The sequence below is a fragment of the Saimiri boliviensis genome, chromosome 16, assembly GCF_048565385.1.
Source record: "Saimiri boliviensis isolate mSaiBol1 chromosome 16, mSaiBol1.pri, whole genome shotgun sequence".
NCBI lineage: Eukaryota > Metazoa > Chordata > Mammalia > Primates > Cebidae > Saimiri > Saimiri boliviensis.
Genome location: NC_133464.1, coordinates 66,720,349 through 66,737,500, shown reverse-complemented (window position 1 = coordinate 66,737,500; position 17,152 = coordinate 66,720,349). Strand labels below are relative to the sequence as shown.

Genomic DNA, 17,152 nt, shown 5'->3' with positions numbered 1-17,152 from the left:
ATGTTCCTTCACAGGAATTGTTGGAATCTGTTATCCTACACAGTTCTTTGTCAGCTTGTCTATTAATTTCCATATCTGCTCATGGAGGTATATGTGCTTTATTCACAATACATGTCTAGAACCTAGTATAGTGCTTGACATACACTAGGTGCTCATTGGTTTAGAGAGTTTTTCTGATTGGAGTTTTTAAGAGATAGGGTCTCCCCTGCGTCACTCAGCCTGGAGTGCAGTGGTGTGATCATAATTCACTGCAGCCTCAAACTCCTGGTTCAAGCTATCTACCTGTTTCAGTCTCCCAAGTAGCTAGGACTACAGGCACGTGCTACCGTACCAGGTGCTCACTGTTGACATGAAAGCTCCTTTCCTAATATGAGGTATTATCAATCCATTGACATTTTTGCCACTGTAATAATGAAATCTCTATTTGTAGTTCTCTAATCATTAGTGAAGCTGAATATTTTGATTCCTATTTCTTCCTATTTTTTAGAGTTGTTTTCTTATTATACTATAAATATTCTTTGTGAGATTAAGTCTTTATCCATTATGTTTAAGGCAAATATTTTCTCCTATATTATTATTTACTTGAAACTTTATTCATTACATCTTCAATCATAGATTTTAAATTTTTTATGTACTTAAATCTATAGTCTCTATGGTTTCTGAGATTTGTATATATTGCTTAAAAAGGAGTTTCTACCCCCAAAGTATAAAAGTATAAAATCATCCTTCATTACATTTTTATTGTGTTGATTGAATACAAATTGTCAAACTGTGTATCCTTTTGACATTTGTTTGAAAGAAATACTTCCATTCATAGCTAAAGTCCTAAATACTGAATTTTTATATAAATATGGGTCTACTTTAGATTCTCTACAGCATTCAATGAATCAATTTATAGATTGATTACAATGCCAATAAGACTTTGTTATTCCAACCAACTTTAAAGTTTTTTAGTCTTTTATCTCAAAGTAATTTCAGTTTTGGTTTTAATTTTTTTCCCCAATAGTCATTTTCAAAGATACTTTAAATTTTTTAATTAAAAAATTAACTGGACCTGGTGGTACACACCTGTAGTCCCCCTGCTTGGGAGGCTGAGGTGGGAGGATTGCTCAAGCCCCGGAGGTCAAGGCTGCAGTGAACCATGGTCATGCCACTGTACTCTAGCCTGGGTGACCGAGCAAGGCTCTGTTTGAAAAAAAACAAAAAAACAACAACAAAAAAAACCAGAAAACAAATTTTTAAGTAAATAGACTTTATGATCTCATACTGCTTAATTTCTAATTTTACTACATTTTTCTCAGGGACTGTGGTTTTCTAGAATTTGGGGGGTTTTTGGAGGTTACCAAGCATATTTGAGGCCTTGAACATGGACTTTTAGTGTTTTTAAAGTCAGTATTTATAAAGAATATGTGTTTTCATATATCGAGTACAACACTTTATGTTTATACAATTATGCTTAGCATTGTTGTTCAGATCCTCTTTCCTTATAGTTTTTTGGTTCACTTGATCTGTTAATTTCTATGGAAAATTAATTCAATAAAAGGAAACTTTGGCAAATCCATTGTCTATATTAGAGACTAACAGTTTTTGTCCTATGTATTTCAGATCTATTTTGATAAAGATTTATGACTTGCATTTTCCTTTGGATTATATATTTTATCTGCTTAAAATATCCTTTATCCTGTTGAATGCTTTTCACCTTGAATTGCTTCTTTTGTTAGCATTTATGGATATATTTTACATGCCTTTGTTTTCAACTCTTGATTTATAGATATCCCTTGTAATCAAATATAGCTAGATTTGTATGCAATCTAATAAGGAAATTTAGCCTGTACACGTTTTTTGTGAATGCAGACTTATTGGACATAATACTTTGTTACTTTTTTTTTGAAAAATCCCACCTTCTTTTCTGCCTTTTATTGTAAAGACAGAAATTTATGATCAAATTTGTATTTGTTGTGTTATACCTACATGTTTTTGTATTATTTATCCTAATTTGTACATATAATTAGCACATAATTAACTATATAATAAACACATTAATTTTTCTATCAATCTCTGTAATTGATATCCAACATTCACTCATGCAACAAAGGAAAAAACTTATTGTAGTTCATATCCCTGTCTCTTCCTTGTGCCTCTTCTAGTGCTAAAATCCTCCATGCTTTTATTTAGAGCCTGTTGATTCTTATTTAAACAGAAAACCAAGCATATATTTGACTACAAATGTCACTGTTTGTTCACAAATGGTTCTGGTATCTATGCCTTCTTCCTTCTTGGATTTACTATTAGTTGGACTAGAGCTCATTTTTATGTAATTATTTTATTAAGGCTCTTAGAGCTCACAGAGAAGTGATTAAGTTGGCTGTGCAGGTGGCTTCTCTTTAGGATGGGGATCACATATTCCCCCAGGTACAGTATGTTTACCTGGAGCACTTTCTGGGTCCCAGGGCCTTCTTAGTGAATCTCATGCTTTAAGAACTGGTTCTCAGGCTCTATTGTTGGGGATAAAGGCTGGAGTTGGCTGCTCACTTTCCCTCACTTCTTCCTCTGCCGTCCTTGTTGGAGTTACACGGTATTCGGCGTCTCTTTCCAAACACTATCCTAGATCTCTTATGTGGATTGTATCAATTAGTCTTCTGAGTTGGCAGCTATTGCTATCCCCCACCCCAGACCCCAAGAGGTTAAATGATGTTCTATTAATGAGGAAAAACATTATAGTTTAAACTCAAGCAGTCTAACCCCAGCTCCCCTGCCTTCCCGAAAGAAGAACATGGATGGTACTAGGTTCCAGTGATAAGAAAACCAAGTGAAACTATTTTGTAAGAAAGGAACTAGTCAACTTTTATTTTTTTACCAATTATTAATTACATACAGAGAAAGATAATAACTGGCCTGGCACTCACAGCTAGGCCTTGGTGTTCTACTGTTGAAAGTAACCAAGTCACATAATGTCAACATCCAAAGAGGTCACTGTCACTATAATAGCTCATAACAAAAACAAGACCAATCTATAACATGTCTGAATGCAGAAAAATACATGGACCATGTACAAACTACAAAAGTGACCAAACATCCCAAAATTATGGCTAATATGAGTGACTGCTGCTTCTTTATCAATTCCAGCATGAGTCTCACTCTATTCTTCCCTCTTTCTAGATAAGATTAAAATACCTCATCACAGACCTACCCCTACTTTCTGATAACATCTAATCCAGAGCAAAGCTCACTTCTTTAAACCTTCCCCTGAATAAACTAAGTATTAATCTGTTCTCATGCTGCTAATAAAGACATACCTGAGACTGGGTAATTTATAAAGAAAAAGAGATTTAATTGACTCACAGTTCTACATGACTGGGAAGGCCTCATAATCATGGTGGAAGGTGAAGGAGGAGCAAAGACATTTTACATGGCGGCAAACAAGACAGAGTGTTTGCAGGGGCACTACCCTTTATAAAACCACCAGCTCTCTTGAGACATATTCAGTATCATGATAACAGCAATGGGAAAGATCCACCCCTATGATTCAATTACCTCCAACCAGGTCTGTCCCACAACACATGGGAATTATGGGAGCTATAATTCAAGATGAGATTTGGGTGGTGACACAGCCAAACCACATCAACCTGACACAGACGCAAATGGTATAAGTCCTTTCTGACATCTAAGATGGCCCATGATTCCCCATGGTGTGTCTAAGGAGTCTGGAATTCATTTTATAGGCAGCAGGAATAGGAGATAAACAAATCTGTTAGACTAGAGGAGTGACATGACCAAAGCTGTGTTTTAGAAAACTAAACTTGACAAAACATGTAAGACAATGAAGTGACTGGTTGCAAAGATAGTAATGGAGTCATGGTAGTAGACTGGGGAGTGGCAAGAAGTCACAGAAGACACAGGCCATGATTCAAGTGGCATGTGATAGTACTGATATGAGGCCAGTGGCAGTGGGAATGAAAACGAGGTAACATACACTAGGATATCTGCAGGGAGAATTGATAATGGGTAGAGATTTTAACATGGTTTTAACCATCAGCATAATTTTACATTCAGTAGGTAGGAATTCCCTCTGACCAGATTTTTCATAAGCTGTTCAGTCTTATTCTGAACAAAATAGATATGAGATTTTTGTATCCATAAGTTCACTTTATTAGCATAAGATAGAAAGTTATGAATAGGATGACTTTCTATTCACCTTACCTGGATTATAAAATTCAAGGTTGGATTTAAGTCTACCATATGGATAAGGGATCAACTGAGCCCTTAAGTGTCTTTCAGAAGCTCCCATGAAGGACGTTAGAAGTTTTGTGAGCATATTGGAAGGCAAACTTGGTGCCTAAGTGTGCATATTCAGCAGACTTGCCTGGATTCTCAGCTCTAGGAGACTAAAATAGATGAAGATGTGCCCCATAGGAACTCATCACACTATTACTCAAATGGAAGTAAAACAGATGCATGGTTTCAATGGCAAAAATGAAAAAAACTTTCCGATATTAACAATCGACAGGCTGAGCTCAAGGATAGGGAGGCCCTATTTTGGAATGGGCTTGCTTCCAAGAGCTTTTCCAACTGAGGTTTTGAGAACTGAGCCCCTTCTCCCCTAGAAACAATGTTGGAAATGGTACCTAGGAATAGAGTGCAGCTAGGAGAGGTCACAAAAGCCCATCCACCCTATAGTAAGTTTCATTATGGTACTAATGCAGTGTTGGGCCTGGGAAGAGGAGATCATTCATATATGCTGATCACAGAGAAAGGAGACACATTTCCTCAGCTGCACTTTTACCTATTCTAGCAAAATCTAGATTTTGGTAGAAAGAAATAAAAGTCAACTGTCCAAGTCTTTCTCTGTGAGCTGCCTGTCCCACCCTCTCCAACAGTCCTCTCCACAGGTAGCCTGTGTTTCTACAGTTCTTGCCACCCCTACACCCTACTCAGATATTCCTGACCTAAAAAGTATGTATTATACTTCTTAATCACCTATTTTCCCTAACCCCCAAAATTCCCAAGACCTAGACTTAGTTGCATCACTTACTGTCTCTGTGATTTTGAGAAATTTTAATTACGCTGGGCGCGGTGGCTCAAGCCTGTAATCCCAGCACTTTGGGAGGCCGAGGCGGGTGGATCACGAGGTCGAGAGATCGAGACCATCCTGGTCAACATGGTGAAACTCCGTCTCTACTAAAAATACAAAAAATTAGCTGGGCATGGTGGCACGTGCCTGTAATCCCAGCTACTCAGGAGGCTGAGGCAGGAGAATTGCCTGAACCCAGGAGGCGGAGGTTGCGGTGAGCCGAGATGGTGCCATTGCACTCCAGCCTGGGTAACAAGAGCAAAATTTCATCTTAAAAAAAAAAAAAAAAAGAAAGAAAGAAAGAAATTTTAATTACCTAAACTTCCACCTATAAAATGGGGATACAACCCTGAAAGGTTGATCTGAAAATTAAATGAAAAAAAGCCTATATCAACTGTGTCAAATATTAAGCCTGCCATTCCACAGGTTCAAAATTACTCAGCAGGTATTTTTCAAGCTTTCAAAATAATCTTTATTTTTTAAAAGCAAACTAAAAACACACAAGAAACAAAGAACAAAGTTATCCGTAAGCACAAGCCGTTGTACAGTTTGACACATCCTTTTAAGTCCTGTGTGTATACAGATTCAATACTCAATTTTATAGGATTGAGATCATACTGTGTGTATCATACTTTTTCACATCATGAATATTTACTAATTGAAAATACCAATATATAAGTATTTTGATAACTAAGAATACACTACATGAACTCAATCTGTTTAAAAAAAAATGTAATCCCACCTTTCTTGGGACAAAATTTCATAGAAGACAAAAATGGCAACAGGCCTCTAGATAAAGATATTGGTAGAGTTCCAGTTAATATACAGCATTCCCTTAATGCTTAATTTAAAATGAAACATAAAGCAACAGAATATACCAAGTATAATGTTTCTAAGAAAATTATCAGATCTACAACATTAAAATATTAGCAAGAAGGTATGTTTCTATTTAGTTACTTAAGATATTCCTGTAATACAACCAAGAGATGTACCTACCTCAATGGCTAGCATCAAAATGTAAACATGAATACATCTGTGTACATCTCTCCCTTTTTACTTCCTTCTGCCCCTCTGCTGCCAACATAATGAACAAGTCCTGACCTACACTGCTCAGAGGTGGTTTAACAATTCCATGTCCAACACGCATCTTTTTTATCAACTATAACCAAAAAAACGTACAAATTGGCTAATTCACCAGCTCTACTTTTTATCATACATTGTTTCCTTAGGACATCTATAAAGCTTAAATATTGTGAAATAATTAACTTGATCCACAATAAACCCAGGCACTTTCCTGAAAATGCATATATAGACTTTTAAGGTTATAATCCAAGACAGTCTTCTATACATGGAGATACTAACAAAAGCCCTTCCCGTCACCCACTTCCACCGTTCTGATGACTAGGTACTGAATGACGTCTAACTCCAAGAGGCAGATTAACAAAGGTCACTCGAGAAGACAGGACTTCCTAAAAACTAACAAAAGGACATTTGAAAAGAGATTATTCTACTACCTCTACTTTTAACAAACTTTTAGCATTAGGACTTGTTTATCCTTTAATACACAGCAATATTAATTAAAATTCACATATAGAACAATGGTCAGACAATCTGAACTAATCTAACTCACAACCTGTCTCTGCATACTTGCTCCTCCCCCCAACCTGCCACCATCCAATGAACAGTCAGCATACTCTCCAAAACATCAGACTCAATGACTATTCCCAAATGCGACCACTCCTGTGAAATAACAAAAAAACACCTAATGCTTGTTACTTTAGTCTTCTACTTTTAACATGTCGTGTGTTTTTAAACATCTTGAAAGGCTAGCTGTTTCAAATAAGTTTTCCACTGTAGAGACCGATATAAAATAAGAACCCATTTGTCCAGTATGTACACAATACATAAAGTACAGCAAAGTTAAATGACGTGTACATATACAGGGCAATGGATAAGCTGAAATTTTCTAGTATGTACTAGCAAAGCAAAACACTCTTTGCAACTTCTTCCTTCCCACCTCCCTCAACCCAACAAACAAGTAGAGAGTTTGTTCACAGAGGTGGTTTAACAATTCCACTTCCAAAGATAGTTATTTCCCATTCATTTTTAAAAGCTATTTACAAAACGTATTATTCTATTAGTTCCACTTTTAAATATACCAAGCACTTCTAAGTATACAGAAAGAGTAGATATTTCATATAAGAACTATCCAATATGCACACAGCACTGTCGAATAAAATCGCACACACATAACAATGATTAGAATCTCAGGTGTATTCTAAATATGACCATTTGGGCCTTGAACCATTCCTTCCTTCCTCCCTTCCTTCCTTCCTTCCTTCCTTCCTTCTGCCTTCAATGCAGTTGGTAAGTATAGACGTGTAATGCTTAGAGATGTTTGAACAAATTCATCCTATGATGATTTTTTAAAAATGTTTTATCAACTGTTATTTCACATCTTCCATTTAATAGAAAAGGCCACCCAAAGGTATCATAAATGAATTTTATAAGTAATAAATAATTGCAGAGACTAAAAATAACCTCAAAACTTAGACCAAGGCTAATTGCTGATTTCTACCCTCTGTTTTCAGGCTCAAGAATCCTAGAACGAATTCTAAATTATAAAATTGGAGTCTGTCCCCAGCCAGAGTAGCAGGCTTAATGTATCATTAATCTGTTCTGCTCTCAGCCGCTCATTGAAAGTCACAGTCATTCGATTTTTAAGGAAAAGACAGTACTGCAAAAGTACAATCCAGAGGTCTTTTCATAAAAACCATCCTGTGTGCTCCATCTGCATGTGCAATCTGCTTGTGTATTTTCAGCCAGCTTGCATGGGCAGATTAATGCGTACAATTAGAAAGCAACCTCACAGGCATTCGATAAACTGCCTTCATTATTACACTCAGGAGAGTCCCTTTGGATGTCAATAAAAGCCTAGTTTTCTGCCTGTTAGCTAAATAATTGACAACACTAAAAATAATCAGAAGCAAATGAATGAAGTCAGGAACAAGGTGTTAAGAAAGAGCACATTAAGATTCTCATGGTGGTGCCCCAGGTTGCTATCATGAGCTTTTTCTCCAGCAACTTGGATTTACAGTCTGCTCAAGTCCATGGTTGCCCTTCTCTACAAAAAAAAAAAATCATTCCTGCTCTGCTATGAGTATCAGACAGTGCAGCACAGTGAAACTAGCCAAGTATTGACTGGCTTGAAAGAATTTCTTATGTATGTTTCTATTTTGTGTTCCTTTGTTTGACAGTTTCAGGAGAATCTAATTTGGGAGGTGGGGGTAGGCAGTCTGGTTGGTCTGGCAAAACCTCTGTGCTGTTAAAAATCCAAAGGGCTGGCTGGGCGTGGTGACTCATGCCTGTAATCCCGGGACTTTGAGAGGCAGAGGCAGATGGATAATCTGATGTCAGTTCGAGACCTCAGGAGTTTGAGACCAGGCCAATGTGGTGAAACCCCATCTCTACTAAAAATACAAAAATTAGCCATGTGTGGTGGCAGGCACTTGTAATCCCAGGTACTCAGGAAGCTGAGGCAGGAGAATCACTTGAACCCAGGAGGCAGAGGTTGCCGTGAGCCAAGATCGTGCCATTGTACTCCAGCCTAGGCAACAGAGTGAGACTCAATCTCAAAAAAAAAAAAAAAAAAAAAAAAAATCCAAAGAGCTTTCCTAGACATTTTTCCCACCATAAACTGATTCTAAGAAGTTATGATAAAGACTTGTCATATAGAGGATCCATCTTTTCTAAATCTCTTTTATATTTCTAACTAAATAATGGCTGTTCATTTCATGAGCTATTGGTCTTTTAATTTCAAAAGTAATTCAAAACATAATACTCTTTCAAAAAAGAACCTCACACATGTACCTCTTCTCGTGTTTCTCAATAGGCTTTAAAAATCAATTTGAGATACTTCTCATTTTTAGCCAACCTCCCTTTTTCCTGGTTAACTGGGACTTTTACAATAAGCAGAAGAAAGAGGAAGAGTGAAATGTGCGTGTAATTGAATTCAGCTCCACTGATAGTAGGCTGGGTGGCTGAGGGCAAACTTTTTTTTCTTTACAAAAAAAGGGTGATGAATCTTCTGTATTTGGTAAAACACAAACTCAAGAAGCTGAAACTATAAAAGAAAGGAGGTTGGGTGCACAACTTCCAATATCTACTAAAACTTCAAGAGTCTCTTACCCTTTACTTTGCCATATTTAGAACTCTCCAGAGAAGGAACCCATTCAACTATCCAGTCCTGTACCCCAGGCCCCTCACTGCTAAGCTGGTCTTCCCTCCTCCGATGTAAACCTGGTATGCCATAGGACATACTAGTTTCACAGGACAATGACATTCGTTCTCATTTGTGACTCTAGGCTACTAAAGGCCCCAGCCTATCCCCTAATCGCTCTCAACTCTTCAGGCTGAACCTAAAAATAAATTCTCATTCATTCTCTACCCATGAAAGGGGAGACAGTGATACATTCACATCCTTCAACTAGTGCCTCCCTCCCACCATATTTCTCTGCAAGACAGACAGTTTCTCCTGGTGCTTTGCTCCTTAGCTTCCCACCAGATCTTCACTTAGATGCCTGCCTTAGAAGAGTGGGGAGAGACAGGCTATGGATTCTGTGATGAAAATGAGAGTGATGCTCCTTTTAGCTAAGGAGGATGACATCACTTATCAACACTTCCATCCTACCCCAGCCCATCTCCCATCTATTTTCTGGCCTGGGTAGCAGAGGCACAGTACCTAACTTGCTAAGGAGCAAAGCAGAGGGTTGAGAAACTTCTCTTCCATTCCTGCCTCTGAATCTTAAAGCAAGAAGGACCTGTTAATGATAGAGGCAAGATCATTTTAATGGCATGAGAAATCAGAGAATATTGTGCTTAGAGGAGGAATATGTTGGAGGGTGTCACAAATATGCTCACCGCAATATCTGAGTGATCTTAAATTCTGCAAACAAGGGACAACAATGAAGAGAACACAAGGCAGTCAGTGAATATTTCATATGAAAGTGGAGGGCCCATTACTGGTTCTGGTGGGACCAGAAATCTGTGTTCAGCCTCCATAAAATAAAAGTTGTATGATCCTATTCAATAAGGGCCTCTGTAAGAAGGATCATTTGAAGTACCTGTAATAGGCACTTTTATATCATTTACATATTTTATTTAATTCTTGCAAATGGCATATGAGATAAGATATTATCTCTATTTAAGAAAAAAACCACTGACATTCAAACAGTTTTAGCGGGAGCTAAGACTTTGAACCCAGATCTGCTTGGTTCTATTTCTACCACATTTAGATTTAATGTAGAACCAGAAATAAAATTCTTTGGTTTTGTTTTTTAATCAGTGTGCAGGTAACTGGGCTACCAAGAGTTAGGACATGAACTCATCCTTAAAGCCTGCATAACAAAGTAGAGTACATTATAATGCATGTAATAGGTGACCTACATCTGTTAGCTGCTACTGTTCACAAATCATACTGCAAATCACCTTGATGTATGACCACCAGTTGAGAGTTTTGCCAATAACTACTAAATGATTTCTTAATTCTTGTCTAGAAAAAAATACAAGTACATAGTTGTCCTCAGTCCATTAGATAAATCCCTGGTCAGTTTAGATTCTGCTTAGACACTTCAGCACATATACCCCAATCCTTATATTGTTATCTTGGAAGTCAACATGAGCAGAAGTACCTTTGATCACCAAAGGATCAAGTCTTCCAAGTTATTTATAACAGGGAATTTCTCAAATGTAGTATTATTGCCGATCAATTGACTACTAAAGGATACTTTGGTGAGTAGACATGTTGCCCACCTTAGATTCTCACTTACATGGTGACAGAGTTCTATTACATAATTAATATAAAAGCCAATGATCCAATACCAGATGTTTTTACAAGTTACCATCACCTGAATTTAAAACCTGTATGAACAATCCGCCTATAAAGGTACAAAGCTCTGAAAACATAAACTTACTATTGCTGATGCTCTCTAAATGCTTCTCTTCTACGGTTTTCTTCGAGCCTTTTTTTCTCCTCCAGTTTATTGCTCTGAAATAGCAAATATCAAAACAAAACTTATTAAAGATGCTTTAAGAAGAGTCATGATGCTAAAATTACCCAAGGCCCAAATCCCACAGTTCAAGTGGCTTTGATAGTCTAATACAGTATCCTGCTAGAGGCTCCGAGATGGTATTCCCTGTCAGACCCATGGGCACTGCACTGACAGCCAGGAGCTCCAAGTTCTTTCCATAGCTCCCCTCTCCCAACTTGATTGGTATAATCATAAAACCAGTATTTCCCATTTTTATACTTTAGTTCAAACGATAGCAACATTTATTTTTTAAGCAGTGCTTTCAAAATGTTTTCATGAAAACATGAAATGTCCATACCAAGCATGTTAAATTAGAATTATAATAAATGGTTAAATAGCTCATGCAGAATTTATACATACACCAAATTCTACTAAAGTATTCGGGAAGAGATTTTCAATAAGACAACCCAACTCCCTTCTGACTTAGAATCAGATACTTAAAGCCATTGAGGGACTGAACAGCACATGTCATTTAAAAAAAAAAACAAAACATCCACTTGAATAGAAAATAGTTCTTTTTTTTAATTAGCTGTTTGGAGAGCCTAGAGATAAAGGGCTTCATATTTGATATTACTGTCACCATGGCACTGGCATATTTTAATCCAATTTAAATAACCCAGGAACATTTGCTTTTTGCTCACCATGACACACTGTCATTTTTTAACTTGCTATGACCTATGAAAAACAAGTAAAATTCCTAGACAACAAAATTTGATGAGGAGTTGAAACACATTCTGCAACCCAGGAGGATCATGAAGTTTTAAATGAATCCAAGAGAGACAGTAAGCAGCTGGGTTTGCTTTAATAAAAAATTGAATTTGCCCAGAAGAGGACCTGTGAAAGGGGAATAATGGAAATCATCACTTTCAAGCCCAAATATGAGTCTGGTTCTATCTTTCAAACAAAGGAAAACACTGCTTGTATTGTTCATTTCCATGAAAGTCTTCATTCACTCAAAACTAATTACTAGTCCCATTTTGAAAGGCAAAATGAATGATGGTTTCAGCTTCAGAAAAAAACTAAAGGAAATTTTCTACAAAGAGAATCAATTATAAGGCAAGCAACTGGATTATTAATGAAACACAGAATTCTAGGAGGCAAACTAATGGAAAACTGTAAAACCAAATACAGATACTTCTCATCTAGGAAAAAATCCTGACTCAAGAGTGCAAAAGCATTCCATTTTTAAGAGTTCCCTGCCTTCCAGGGTAGGGACTGAGGGGGATGGCGGGTAGTGGTGGATCTAAAAGGGTAAAAGACAGCAAGCAGGCAGTATTCAGAATGCTACTCAGAGAACAGTGAGAAAGCCACAAAAACAGCTAAAGACAAAAGGCTGGGTTCCCTTAGCGAGGTCAGAAATTGAGACCATTGGTTTTAACCTTTTCACTAATAGATTCCAACTCACAAACAGTCACACAGTAGCTAAATTTTATCCAACAAAAGTCTGTTTATGGCCGGGCGCAGTAACTCACACCTGTAATACAAGCACTTTGGGAGGCCAAGGCGGGTGGATCACCTGAGGTCAGGCGTTCAAGACCAGCCTGGCCAATATGGTGAAACTTTGTCTCTACTAAAAATACAAAAATTAGGTGAGCATGGTGGCTGGCACCTGTAATCCCAGCTACTAGGGAGGTTGAGGCAACAGAATCATTTGAACCTAGGAAGCGGAGGTTACAGTGAGCGAAGATTGTGCCATTGCACCTCCAGCCTGGGCGACAAGAATGAAACGCCATCTTAAAAAAAAAAAAAAAAAAAAAAAAAAAGTCTGTTTATGCCTCAGCAGAAGTTGATAATTTATGGAGAAGTATTTTGGGGGAAAAAGTAGTAGTAGTAGTAGTAGTAGTAGTAGTAGTAGTAGTTGTAGTAGTAGTAGTTGTAGTTGTAGTTGTAGTTGTAGTAGTAGTAGTAGTAGTAGTAGTAGTAGTAGTAGTGAAAAATTGTATTCAATCCCTATTCCTATCAAATGCCTGTTACATGCTTGGTACTATGTTAGATGCTGGGAATACAGCTATGAACATAGCAGTGCCCATCCTAGAAAATTTCAGAGCCTAGCTGGGAACACAGACAAGAAAGCAATGATGGCGATATGCTAAATACGTCAGGAGAGAGCAGCAGTTTGCAAATAACATAGTAAGAATACAGAGAAAGCACTTACCTGGATTGTCAGAAAATGCTCTCAAAAGTTCCCCAGCCACTCAGTGCCTACTGAGTGTTAGACTCTACCTGGGCATGAGAGCCAAGAAGTTGAATAACACTGGGAATGTGGTTTCTAACTTTGGGTAGGCTGCATGTTACAAGGATGCTAGAGTGCTTCTTTCTATGGAGAGTGGACCCACAGCTTTCTTCATATTTTCCAAAGGGCTGATGACCAAATAAAAGGATAAATATCATGGATCTGATCAGAGATAGAAATTTTATATCTAAACCAATCTTAAGCAAGAGTGTTTCAGGAGAAGGAGAAGGTAGGAGCAGGATTACTACACTCCATTATATGGGTTGTTCAGCCCAGGGGGGTCCCAGCAGGTCGGAGGGTCAGAAAAGAAAAACAGAGCCAGTGTTCAGCTCACCAAGACTTGCACTGCAGCATGTGGCTGCTTTAGCACAGACTAAGTGTCTTTTTCTGTGTCTCACAAAGGCACTACCTATCACCAATCTGAGCACCCATAGATTTGACTGCCTGGATGAAGAACTGGTCTCTAATTTGCACAAAGGCAACCATGGGCTGCTAGTAACCCTGGATAGGAAAGGGGGCATTCCCAGAACTTACAACTTTTTTTTTTTTGAGATGGAGTTTTGCTCTTATTGCCCAGGCTGGAGTGCAATGGTGCCACCTTGGCTCACTGCAACCTCCACCTTCCAGGTTCAAGCGATTCTCCTCCCTCAGCCTCCCAAGTAGCTGGGATTACAGGCATGCACCACCACGCCTGGTTACTTTTGTGTTTTTAGTAGAGATGGGGTTTCTCCATGTTGGTAGGCTGGTCTCAAACTCCCGACCCCCGCCCACCTCGGCCTCCCAAAGTGCTGGGATTACAGGTGTGAGGCACCATGCCTGGCCTACAACATTTTTAATGTACAAAGGCACAAGAGAGTATGTCAGTTCAGGGAAACCCAAGAAGCTCATGGATAAATTGAACAGTGTTTGTAGAGAGACGAGTAGAAGATAAGGTTGAGAAGAAAGAAGGGATAATTATATAGGAATGTATGTGCCAAGTAAAGGAGTTTGGACCCTATGACACCAGTGATAAGCCGTTATTTTATTTTGAGCAAGAAAGGAAGCAGCTCACTCTTATAGCAACATGGAGGTTAAACTGCAGCAGGGGCCACAAATACAAGAGAACCCCAGGGGTGATTCTCACAGTAATCTAGTAATCTCACAGTAATCACAGTAATCTAGGCCATAAATTATGAGTCCCAAGTTAAGTCAGCAGGTATAGGGGAGAGAGAAGAAAGGACAGTCTTGAGAAAAACTTAAGGGACAGAAGTAATAGAAAGTGTGACGACATGGATATGGGATGAGTAGAAAGGGAGGAAGAGTCTAAGATTGCTATCATTTAAGAGCATTAGAATGAACAGGAGTTCAATTTTGAATTTATTGGACTTGAGGTAAACTTGCAGAATATTTAGGGAGAAATATCAAGCATGCAGTAAAATATATGGTTCTGGAATTTAGAAATATGGTCTGGCCTAAAGATACGGACTGCAGAAATCAGCACAAACAACAACTAGATCCTTAAATGCAGACGTTTTCACCTAAGGAGAGGGGGCCTAGGCCCAGAAGTATTAGAGGAGACCATGGGATGGGATCTGGTGAGCATCAATCGTGGAAAAACAAGTCCAAGACAAGGATCTCAGGGAAGTTCAGAAGGCGGAATTTGAAGGACGGAGTAGGTAACAGTTAATTTTAAATTTAAATTTTATTTATATATTTATTTGATATAGGATCTTGCTCTGTGCAGTGCAGTCGTGCCATCTCAGCTCACTGCAACCTCCACCACCCAGGTTCAAGTGATTCTCGTGCCTCAGCCTCCTGAGCAGCTGGGATTACAGGTGCAGACCACCACACCTGGCTAATATGTGTGTTTTTGTAGAGATGGGCTCACCATGTTTCTCAGGCTGGCCTTGAGCTCCTCAGCTCAAGCAGTTAACCCACCTTGGCCTCCCAAAGTGGTGAGATCACAGGCATGAGCTACCGCACCCAACCTTAATATTTTATTTTACTCAGAGCAAAATAAGTGAGGAATTTAAGAACCTCCACCAGATTATTTTCTTTCTTTTTAAGAGATGGGGTCTCACCACGTTACCCAAGCTGGTCTTAAAGTACCGGGCTCAAGCAATCCTTCCTTCTTGGCCTCCCAATGTCCTGGGATTACAGGCATGAACCACTCTGCCCCGCTGGATTTTTCCATTAAGAACAACATTGGTAGGCCAGGTGAGGTGGCTGATGCCCGTAATCCCAGCACTTTGGGAGGCTGAGGTGGGTTGGTCACTTGAGGTCAGGGGTTCAAGACCAGCCTGGCCAACATGGTGAAACCATGTCTCTACTAAAAATAACAAAAATTAGCTGGGCGTGGTGGCATGTGCCTGTAATCCCAGTGACTCGGGAGGTTGAGGCAGGAGAATCTCTTGAACCCAGGAGAAGGAGGTTACAGTGAGCCAAGATCACGACATTCCACTCCAGCCTGGGCAGCAAGAGCGAAACTCCATCTCAAAAAAAAAAAAAAAAAAAAAAAAAAACACCACTGATGATCTTAGGTAGATTAGAACCAGAGAAGTATTTGAAAGAAAAGCCAAACTTAGTCCATCAACAAATGAGGAATCAGAGAAAGAAAGGAATCAGAGAAGGTAAGTTCTTAAGCTAGGTGAGCAATGCATCCCCGGGGAACATTATTTAAATACAGAGATTCTTTAGTTCCGGTGATTGTCAGAGTCAGTCTGTGGACTGACATTTAGGAACCATATGTGGTAGAGAAACTTGAAAGTTCAAACTTTCAAGAAGTTTGAACCATGATGCTAGTGATAAAGGAGTTGAAAGCAGACCACCATACAGAAAATTTGTTTTTAAGATGAGATATTTGAGTAAGATTAAATCCCTAGAAAGAAAAACAAAAATAAACAACAAAACAAGAAAGTGAGAGGAGAAAGGAAACTTAACTGATGGAGAAGTAAGGTCCCTGTGGAGACGGGAGGGAAGATGAGATGGTCAACACAGGTGGAAGAATCCATGTTAGCAGTGAGGAAAGGGGCCTTCTGATTCCTCCTGAGATACAATGGGGGTAGGCGCAGCAAAGGGAGAATGAAAGAAAAATGAAGACACTTAAGGCCAGTGACCTTTATTTCCTATGAAGTGAGAGATGAGGTCACGTGCTACAAATGAAAGGAGGGTATCAGAAGAATATAAAGCCAGCAAAGATTTTTGTAATTGGGGTTAGTCCTAAAATGCAAATTTAAAAAAATGCTGGGCATTAGGCATTGGGAAAGACCAAGCTGAAATGAAATCTCAGAAATGTGGTGTGGCAAAAGAAAACCCAAAAGTCACATGTGTTTTTCTCTCCAGCAACCTCATTCATGTGGGTTTAGTAGAAATGAACATTGAACCCATCCAGTTCATGCATAAAAATAATAATATGCTCTATGACCCCCTTCCAAGAGGCTGATATAATAGACTCCACTGAGACAGTGTTAAAGCACTTCTTTACATTTATAATTAGGTTAGGGTACTTTTACTGAGTGCTTATGAAGTGCTAGGTATTATGCTAAGGGCTCTTCATATATTGCATCCTCTAGTCCTACCAGTCTCATTACATTATTATTATATCCATTTACGAATAAGGTAAGTGAAGCGCAGAGAAGCTATCAGCCCACACTCTTAGTACCACATCTTTATTTCAGAGACATTAACATTACAACATTACGGGATTAATTAGTGAGACCCTATTTCAAGAACCAAAGGCTTAATGCCTCTACCAATTCATCTACAAAGAAATGTGTGATG

General features: G+C 38.6%; 1 protein-coding gene across 2 annotated transcripts in view; it reads right to left on the bottom strand.

The window, feature by feature from the left end:
- Nucleotides 1-17,152, bottom strand: part of EPSTI1 (epithelial stromal interaction 1) — a 98,130-nt gene that overhangs the window by 50,112 nt on the left and 30,866 nt on the right. For both annotated transcript variants that reach the window (XM_010344928.3, XM_003934378.4), the window contains exon 6: nucleotides 11,044-11,117. In XM_010344928.3, coding sequence (XP_010343230.1) covers nucleotides 11,044-11,117 — 74 coding nt within the window. The remainder of the gene's footprint in view (nucleotides 1-11,043; nucleotides 11,118-17,152) is intronic.